The 10436-nt window shown below is 35.0% G+C and overlaps 1 protein-coding gene and 1 long non-coding RNA gene across 6 annotated transcripts in view; one reads left to right on the forward strand and one right to left on the reverse strand.

The window, feature by feature from the left end:
* Positions 1 to 10374, forward strand: part of LOC100740693 (TGF-beta receptor type-1) — a 70057-nt gene extending 59683 nt beyond the window's left edge. For all 5 annotated transcript variants that reach the window (XM_033324831.1, XM_012394161.3, XM_003485679.4 and 2 more), the window contains 3 exons: positions 2410 to 2750; positions 4041 to 4280; positions 10097 to 10374. In XM_033324831.1, the coding sequence (XP_033180722.1) occupies positions 2410 to 2750; positions 4041 to 4280; positions 10097 to 10219 (704 nt within the window). In that variant the 3' untranslated portion in view covers positions 10220 to 10374. The remainder of the gene's footprint in view (positions 1 to 2409; positions 2751 to 4040; positions 4281 to 10096) is intronic.
* LOC117152583 overlaps positions 7223 to 10436 on the reverse strand; it is a 5094-nt gene continuing 1880 nt past the window's right edge. The window contains exons 2-3 of the long non-coding RNA XR_004462979.1: positions 9892 to 9898; positions 7223 to 7233 (exon numbers count right to left, since the gene is read on the reverse strand). This is a non-coding gene — a long non-coding RNA (uncharacterized LOC117152583). The remainder of the gene's footprint in view (positions 7234 to 9891; positions 9899 to 10436) is intronic.

Consider the following 10436-nt stretch of genomic DNA (forward strand, 5'->3'; position numbering starts at 1 on the left):
TTCAGTGAAAATTATTTTGGATTGCATTGCTTTATTGTCTTAATTGAATTCATAATAAATTGATCAATGTTTGGTACCGGGCATAAAATTCAAAACTTACTCCTGAGTTTCTTTTTGGTAGGTTTCGCCTATACGTGACAAGTGATATGATACTTGCGAGGTTCTCCTCATTGCCCATAGCATGAATTATCAGATTGAACTTGGATTCGATCGATCAGGAGTATTTGATAAGATAGAATTAAAGGGTAATGCTCGTCTAGTTTTTGCTTTGGCCGATAGGAATGTGATTGTAGATATAAGGGATGAGGCATTGTTCATTAGATTTTTATCTGTTCCGCTCGATTTATTATTTATTTTATTGCTAGTTTGACTTGTGTCAACAGTTGCTGGAAATGTAGTATTTGATTCTGAACTTCTTAAAGCATCTGTTTAGCCTTATGTACATATATTATGTATATATATCCTCTTGTATAGGAAGGAAGTATGTAAGATTCCCAGAGGATATGAAAGTCCAGTAGTTCGTATTATCAAATTGAATTTAGAGGACCTCAGGCAATTTATCAGTATCATCATTTATCAGTATAAAAACCTGTCATCGGGAACTCATGATGTGTGACAGTCGTTGCTCGCTTAAACGAGCTCTCAGAAATGATATGGCAGAGTATGATTTCAACCCTAATTTGTGTAGAATGTCAACTATTAAAACGAAAGGAATAATCTGAGGGACATTCGATAAAATGATCCTTTCTATTCTGCCAATTAGTAGTCTAATTTCCAACTCGTTGTTATTGATTTTGATTATAGGGCATTTTTTATGACGTTAATAACTATAAGTTGAACAGAAAATACAGATTTGATTTTTATTTTTTTGTCTTTAAATAACATTAAACAAGGAAATAGATATCACCGATCGTTTCCTTTACTCGAGTAACACCAAATTAAAGAAAGACTGTCTTTCTAAACTATAGCTGCCGAGATAATGCGATTTTTTCCATGAGTTACAGTTTTCGCGCGATCGCGGTTCCGGTCGAGTCAACAACGACGCGTTGAGCTCTCATTGTCAACAGCCTCGTTCGCTACATTGAAGGCCTCTAATCGCCTGCTGTGTAAATGTGTTGTAAATGCTCATTAATTAATTAATCTTTTATGGTTATCCAATCAATACGAAAGGATCCACATATAATACAAGTAATAAACTGTAAAACGACGCCTATTTCATTTCCTAATGTTTCGCATTGACGATTTTTTGAACGAAGAAAAATAGATATCTGTCAGTACCTAGTCAATAGCCTAAATCCTAGAGAAATACTTTTTTTTTAAATTACATGAAATGATTTTCAGAAATTGATAGAAACAAATTCTACTATGGTAGGATAAAAAATGTAAAAGTTATTGCATTTTACAACTAATAAAAAATGATCGTAGCTGTATTTTAGCCAAGAGTTTGAATGAAAACATCTTGCTCGGTTAAATATCAAAATATTTCCCGTTTCGTAAGTTGACAAATTGATTGTGCGAAAATTAAGAAACGGATCGATTCGAAATTTGGTTCACTACACGTACTTTGATACGACTAATACTAACTTACTTACCACAGATCCTCGATATTTTAAGACGATTTCACCTAAAATTATAAAGGATTTAGGAAAAACGAATTTCTTCGCATCTTTTACTAATTTGCCATCTAACAATTGGATTTATCGTAACGTAACAGTTAAAATTTTACAGATAATTTTATTAGCTACAACTTTTTATTGAAACTTCTCACGCACGACAAATTGTTTCCAAGGTATAAAGTCAAGTGTAAAAAAAAGTCTTTTTTCCGTTTAATTGATATTTTTTTGGTGAAACAACGGAGGTAAAAATTGTATGAAAACTGCTTATTTTGTGCAAAGTATCGTTCCGAATCATATTATGCAAAAACATTTTTATTATTAATTTATTCCTGAAGAAATATTGAGTAGGCTGGACTAATTGTAATTACACATATGCATATACATGTAAAAAGCAACCTGCACGCGTGTACGCGCTGTGAATAACCAGATTTTAGGCTGTATGTAAACTTCGCGTCATTCGCGCAATACGTTCACCAAGCACGACTGAGATGCGTGGAAACCATTCTGAGTAAAGAGAGAACTTTCAATTTAAATTCAAATGACCCAGATCCGTTACTCTTCACTAGACATTGTAAGCTAAACTGAATAATAAAACCAGTGAATAAATATAGTCAGAGAAAGCAAAGAATATGTTTCTTGCTTGTTTTCACTATATCCTTTCTATTGTTCTTTGTAAAGGTGCCTACAATACGAATCCCTCGATTTATTGGAATTTAAGCAAACACTAATGCATGCGACATACATATTTAGATTAAGAATAATCCGAAATACAAGTTATGTCTTTGTTCCTCAGATAATGGTACGTGGACCCAGCTGTGGTTGATCACAGATTATCACGAGAAGGGTTCGCTGTTCGATTATTTGAATAGATCGACCGTTGATACGAACGGTATGATCAGGATGGCTCTGTCGATTGCCACCGGGTTAGCGCATCTTCACATGGAGATCGTTGGCACGCAAGGGAAACCAGCCATCGCTCACAGGGATCTCAAGTCGAAAAATATCCTCGTGAAGACGAATGGCACATGCGCGATCGGCGATCTTGGATTGGCCGTCAGACATGATGTAATAACAGACACCGTCGATATCCAACTAAATAATCGGGTGGGCACTAAGCGGTACATGGCACCTGAGGTAAATTATAAATTTAAAAAATTCACATTTTACCCATTCGCTTTGTTTATCGAAATAGCCAAATGTGTGAGAGATATATTGAAAATATTGAATTGTAATATATTAGGTTGTCCCAAAAGTTTCTTTCGTTTTATAAGAAAATAATAGATGCGCAACATTTTTCGTTTTATTCATTTTGTAGTAATACAACAAAATGGATCATACATAGTTCAATAAAATAATATAAAACAAAAGATGCTGTATTTATTATTCCCTTATAAAACGAAAGAAACTTTTAGGACAACCTGATATATATATATATATATCATATATAATAATATATATATATATCATATATAATAATATATATATATACTTATAAGTTATATAATATAAATTTGTCGTGTTTTTATATACACATGTATACGTATATGTACATAATAATATATACGCATATATATATATATATATACATGTGTATATAAAAATACGACAAATTTATATTATATAACTTATAAGTTATATTATATAACTATATTATGATACTATAAGTTATATTATATAACTCAACACATGTTCAAGTATTATAAGCATATAAATAGGGGAATCCTTATTCCTAAATTGAAAAGTAATTATGTTATGGAAATTTCTATTTCCATTTTTATTTCTGTAATACATATCAGATTTGAAAATATATTTCTCGTACCCTTGGTTCTGTTTTTATACAAATCTTTCTTACACCATTCTCATTTAATATAATTCAGATAAGTACATCAATTTCTTTTCCCATACAATTTAATTTAGATTTAATACGATTCAAATGGTGTCTTTTTCCTAAAAATATCAGTACGTAACCCAATCAAAGATTTGTTTCATCTACTGAATATATATTATAATAAGCAATTTACTTTGGACATTTCATAGATTTTTGAATATCATATGCATTTTGATGTTTGGGAACATCTCATAAAGGCATAAATACTCGCGGTTTATCGATTGTTATTGATTCAAATAAATACGACAAATTTTTCCTCCCTTAGAATTAACGATGACCGACCTACCTCGCAATATTTCAAACTTAAAAAAATTATGGAGAAGTCAATATTTTCTTACATATGCTATAAAACACATTTAATCGCTACTTTTTGGTCGCTACTTTTAATCGCTACTTTGAGATTGGTGTTTGGCATGGAAGCGGGAAAGGCAGCAAAGTTAACTCGCTGGGTCTCAAACTTTTCGCTACGGAGAAAGCCCATTTTCATTCTCCTCTTGAAGAGTGCGGTTGCTGAGAATTGTTACTTCTGCTTTTAGGTTCTCGAAGAGACGATAAACATGAACCACTTTGATTCCTTCAAGAGGGCTGACGTGTACGCTCTCGGGCTGATCCTCTGGGAGATCGCAAGGCGATGCAACGTCGGCGGAATTCACGACGAATATCAGCTGCCGTTTTACGACTTGGTGCCTTCTGATCCGACGATCGAAGAGATGCGTAAGGTTGTGTGTACCGACAGACAGAGGCCATCGATACCGAATCGGTGGCAGTCGATCGAGGTACGTGCCACGTGCTGCTTCTCAAAGCTTCTCAAAACTTCTACAAAGCTCTGATCCTTGCGTTCTTAAGAAAAGGGTTGAGCTTACGTCATAAACCTCACTTCGCGTTGTGAATTTGCTACTGTTTATGTTCGGGCTGTTCTACGTAAGACGTAAATAAGTCAAATCGTAGGTTTAAAATAATAGACAGCAGAGTAGAACTATTTTATTACATATAATTAGCTATTAGATACATAAAAGGAGTTTTCTGATTCTCTTTACTACTTACGATTTTTCATTTACATAATACAAGTTTACGTTCATTTAATCCGTAATCAAGCAGTCTGTTAGGTAATCAGTCAGTGGCATAAGTTATTCTAATAATGAGTCTCATTTACCCGCAGCGCTGAAAACATTTTAACTGTTATTCCACTGATCACTCCTAATAATATTAAAACAGAGGTTGGTTATTATAAGTGTTATTATAGTGTTATGAGTCAGAGCTGCGAATAGTGCGAGAACCCGGCGATTGTATTTTATAGAATACGGATTTTATATATATATATATATTATTTATATATATTATATTATTATATATATATTATTTATATATATATATTATTTATATATATATATATTATATATAAATATATGTCGGAGATGAAAGAACACCGGAGCTTTTGGAATTTTGGATAAACCCGCAACATTGTAACCTAGAGTCTACTATAGCTGTAATTAAACACTTGTAGTTATTCAATCCGATTGCAATTGTTCGCGAGTTGTGATAACGAGCTTGGGCTCGAGGCGACAGTCAGTCGCCGAACGTAGCCGCGGTCACGGGATGAACGCTTTGTCTAACAAAGGTATGGAGTAATTCTATAGCTCTCCTTAAAAGAAATATTTGTGGCGGCACGCGACAGTAAACATTCCAGCGGTTTCTGCCCCGTGGCTCGCCATACGCAGACCCTATTCTTCTAGCAAGATGATTGCCAAATGTCGATGCGTCTCCGGAGTACATGTTCAGCTAGCCTGAGGGCCCGTCATAAATCTTAGGATTTAGTTGACTAAAGTCCTTCAAACAGACAAATAGTCTTTGTCCCAACTACGGGAAAATAGAGGAGACCTATTTTTCAACGAACGGCGTCTCCCACTGGCAACTTTCTCTTGAGGGCGGCTAGCATCCTTTTCTAACCACCGATATGGAGATTGACCAATTAGCAGCAACGCCAAATTCCGTCACCTTCTGAACGAAAGCTATCCTCGACAAATCCGATGATCTCGTGTCCTCAGACACACACCATCATAGCTTTCCTCTGCAGCATCATCGCGACGGAGAGTCATTCTCTCGTGAGGTCGTATTAGTGAGTTACTTAGTGTCTGTACGCTCGGTGGATATTCCAAGTTTTCGCAAAGAGTCCGACTTAGATTTTTGTGAGCACGTACATCTATCATCCCGTTGACCGCGGATTCGTTATTGAACCTAAGACCAACATCACTAGTATCGCGAGTGTCCAACCGCCGCGGTTGTTTGTCGAGTCGGTAGTATCCATACTCGTATTAATAGACCGTACCTTCGTTATAACCCAACCCAACGATGGCCGATTCCAATGACGATTTATCAAACGCCCACAACCCTATTCCTGACGCTTCTCCGACATATATATAATCCGTATACATATATACATCTGTATTCTATAAATACCATAAAATAAATGCAAATTGGTTAGTAGGTAAATACGCGGTCAAACGTGATACGAAATCAGGACGCTAGGACTGTTGTTTGCGAGGACGAACCTGACTTGAAGGAACCTGTAAGATACGGACATAGGGAGTCATGAGAAATATTAGTATTGATTCTGTGTTTTGTTTAAGAAATGTCAACACAATTTGAGTAGTAAAATCGTATCATGTGGGTAATATTCAACTATCTTTGTGAAGGATTGCAAATCGTGGGTATTAGATCTAAAACAATTAGATTCGAATTTCGAACCCAGATATGGATATTATAATTATAATCAGAAAGATTATTATATGTGTAATTATGAGCGTGGATGCTCGATTTTGACACACTGGCAATACGGTAACTAGCGATGCCAAATAGAATCAAATGATCAAACGAATTTACCTGAGGTGAGGTTCGCTCGTAATTATATGAAGAGCTCCGTCCGAAGATATTACAAATGCAGTCTTCTTCTTACTCTTTAGTCGTTATAACCTTCGGAGCGAAAAAGTTGCTATCCTGCCCGCCACTCCCGTTTACACTCGTCGCTCTTTTGGATTTTAGATAGATCTAAAATTGTAATTTTAATCTATCGAACACGGAGAAAGACATTCTTATTACAGAATTTTTTGGTGGAGATCTGATTATCGATGCAGTTTTGTAGTCTTAAGGATTTTAGGAGGCAGCATTTTCTGAAACTAAGGGAATTTTGTGACTGGAGTCGGTTGGAATAGGAGAATCTACCTGCAAGGCGATTGGCGCGAAAAAATATAACCCTTCTGAGTTTGCAAAGAATGGTACTTGGATTCTTCTCACGTGGCGACGCGATGTGACGGTCTATTAGGTATCCAGCTCAATCGCAGCTGTGTTACTTACATTGCTTAGATAAAGGATATTTAAAACTAGAGAAATTTAAAATAAAAGGTGTTTCTGTTTTTTGAGTGCTCTTGAAGGTATCTCAAGAGTGTGGCGGAGGCAGGATATTTTCCATGCGTAATAATAGTAAGATAATTAAATGCATTATTTAGTGTAAGGACATGTAAAAAATATATGTTTCACAGTAGTTTATATTTCGTAATTATGCAATGTGAATTACATGTCACTGCCGCTATTTCTAAGATGCTTAGCTAATCTCCGAGTCGATACGATACTGTACGTTCGTCATCACGGAAAAGGATGAGCCTTTTACACTCCTACGAAGGCAAGGAGCTTGTTGCCATTCAATTAGACAAATTCTACGTCGTTCCTCGTCCACTATTTTATGCTTTTATATTCTACGTGGATGCTTCCAATGCAATAATGCATACGCTGCTACGGACGCAGAATTCACTGTAGTGTCACCGACAGTTTCTTTCGAAGATCTCGGAAACTAAGCCCTTACCGAAGATCGATGGTTATATGTACAGGAAAAAATTGTGTAAAGCGTTCTCAACGTACATATTTCAAAATCATTGTAATTGGGGAGGCGGTAACTTTTTGTATAGTTTCACTTGATTGACCAAATGAAGATTAGAATAAAGCGCAATATTCCATATATCAATCGATTCGTCAAAGATTATTTCACGTTAATGGAGAATCGTTCGCTATAACTGCGAGTGTCTATTCCAGAATGAAGTGTACCTAATCGGAATGACAATTTAATCGAAGTTCTTTTCGCTAACTGAACGTTTTGGAAACTGAGGCCGAACGGGGATCATATGTACAGGAATAACTCGTTCAAAATATTGATTTTAATGGTAAAATCTTGAAAAACCTTTCCCCAAAAGCAATAATAATCACAATAATATTCAATGCAATTTTAAAAATCGATAATGTTACCTAAACCAGGAAAAGACCCACACCAAACTACATCTTACAGACCAATGTCACTATTTCATGTGTTTTCTAAAATACTAGAGAAAATAATATACGATCGCCTAAAACCAACAATAGAGAAAGAAAAATTAATACCAGATCACCAATTTGGATTCAGAAACAAACACTTCAATATAGAGCAAATGCACAGGTTCATTAACGAAATAATACTAGCATTAGAAAACAAACAATACTGCACGGCCCTCTTTATGGACATAGAGAAAGCATTTGACAAAATAAACCACGAAAGACTACTACGAACAATCAGGAAACAATTCCCGGAGCAAATATACTAATTAATAAAATCTTACTTGAGCAGCAGAACCTTCGTAATAAAAATTAAGGACACATACTCTGAAGTCAAAGACATCAAGGCAGGGGTATTGCAAGGAAGCGTCTTAGGCCCGATATTATACACATTATAAATGGCCGACATATCAACATTTACCAAGAGCAAAATACTGACATTCGCGGACGACACAACGGTACTAGTCAGGCATACTAACCCTGTGACAGCAGTCGCATTAATACAAGAACATATCACAAAAATAGAAAAGTGGCTACAATATAAACGAATAAAAGAAAACTTCAGTAAATGCAACCATATTACATTTACACCAAGGAAACGGAAACCATCAAGTATCCAATTGAATGGGACGTGCATAACACAATGAAAGCAAGTTAAATACTTAGGAACACTTAGACTCACAACTGACATGGAAGCAACATGCTAAATCAATTATAGACTGAATACGAATAAAAAGAAGACAAATTTACTGGTTAACTGGTCGAAATTCTAAACTCAGCATAGAAAATAAATGAAAAATATACAAAACTATAATAAAACCAATTTGGGCGTATGGAATACTACTATGGAGCACTGCAGCAATGAGTCACATAAATAAACTAGAGTTGTTACAATCGATAATATTTAGAACAATAGTCCTAATCCAGAAAGACCAGAAATACCACTGTTCGAAGAAGAAATCGGCAGATACGCAAAAAATACAAGGAAAGAATGACAACACACCCAAACCAGCTGGCTGCTGAAGCGAGCAAACCCACATAAAAAGAAGACCAAAAAGAAAACATCCCATTGACCGCACTAAAGAAATAAAATAGACAAACTCCAAGATGGTATCCCGTTGGGGGTAAACGTCCACATATTATTCAACAATAAAGTTAGAAAAATTTATCAAACGTCCAAGTGGACAAAGTATGAAGTACGATTAAATGAGAGAAAAAAGAGTATTGATCTTGACAACATATTTCAAGGTCATTGAAATTAATAAGGTGTGCCCTAATTGTTACATGTAACTACTAACTTTGTTACAGTTATACTTATAAAAATCAAAACTTACATGAATATCCACAGTCCACTTATATTCGAATATATTTTATTACACATAGAAGATTCTTTATCATTCTCCCTTCGGGTTTACAGAGTTCTACTTCTTACATAATAGTCCTTATTCTGCATCTCGTTATCTATACTTAAGCTAGCTTATCTTATCTTATATTTCGTAACAAATTCTTTAACCAATTAACTGCCTTTGACGTGTATACACGTCAATTTAAAACTTTATTTCGGTGCGGTTGATGTGTATGCTCGTCGTGTAAATTAAAAAATTACCATTTACTATAAAAACCCAAAATTTTAATAAAAAGTAATATAAATGACATTTAGTGGTATGTTCCCTTTATACTTCCACTAAAACTTACGTATTCCGTTTTATACATATACATATTTTTATTTTATGCATATTTTATACACACATATATAAAAAAAAGAGTTTGATTATTTGATTATTTTTTTTGTCATATCGGTTACGCTTCGTATAATGTATTGCTTTTTATAAATTGAGTTGATTATTTTCCCTAATGCATCGGCTATTCCTCGAATTGTTTTGTGTACTTTACTTTATTATTTTTTTGCAATTTTTACATTTTTAATAGTAATACCTTTTTTCAACAACAAATTATTAATTTTTTATCGAATAGAAATGTAATCCTTCCTCTCATAAAATTTATAATGGGAGCATTTACCTTGTGGTCGACGTGTATACTCGTCATTGCTTGATTTTACCTGCGCACTTTATAAGGAACTTTTGAAACTAAACTCCGCAGTTAATAGGTTAAAAGAAATTGTGAATTAAATTCCCTATATTTTGCTTGATCATTAATGATATGCAAAGGTGTGTATGATAATTGTAGAAAGTTTTATATAATCTATGATACACGTGTCGTTTGGTTTCTTTTCCAGGCGTTACAAGTTATGTCGAAGGTGATGAAGGAGTGTTGGTATCACAACGCGGCAGCTAGGCTAACCGCGCTTAGGATTAAAAAATCTCTCGCAAACTACGGTGCGATGGAGGACTTGAAGTGAAACGAGGAGAATCAGCAGGTCGTCGAAATGACCGGAATACTAGAAGTGCTCGAAACATACTTGGACATTTACTTTAATTGTAATACTTTTATCGCAATAACACTTTTAAGTGCCGTGTTACTCCGCGAGTGAGCGAGAGAAAGAGAAGGGAGAGAGAGAGGAGAGAGAGAGAGAGAGGGAGAGAGAGAGAGAGAGAGAGAGAGAGAGAGCGAGAGAG

The sequence above is a fragment of the Bombus impatiens genome, unplaced genomic scaffold (assembly GCF_000188095.3).
Source record: "Bombus impatiens unplaced genomic scaffold, BIMP_2.2 scf_0075, whole genome shotgun sequence".
In the NCBI taxonomy this organism is placed as follows: domain Eukaryota; kingdom Metazoa; phylum Arthropoda; class Insecta; order Hymenoptera; family Apidae; genus Bombus; species Bombus impatiens.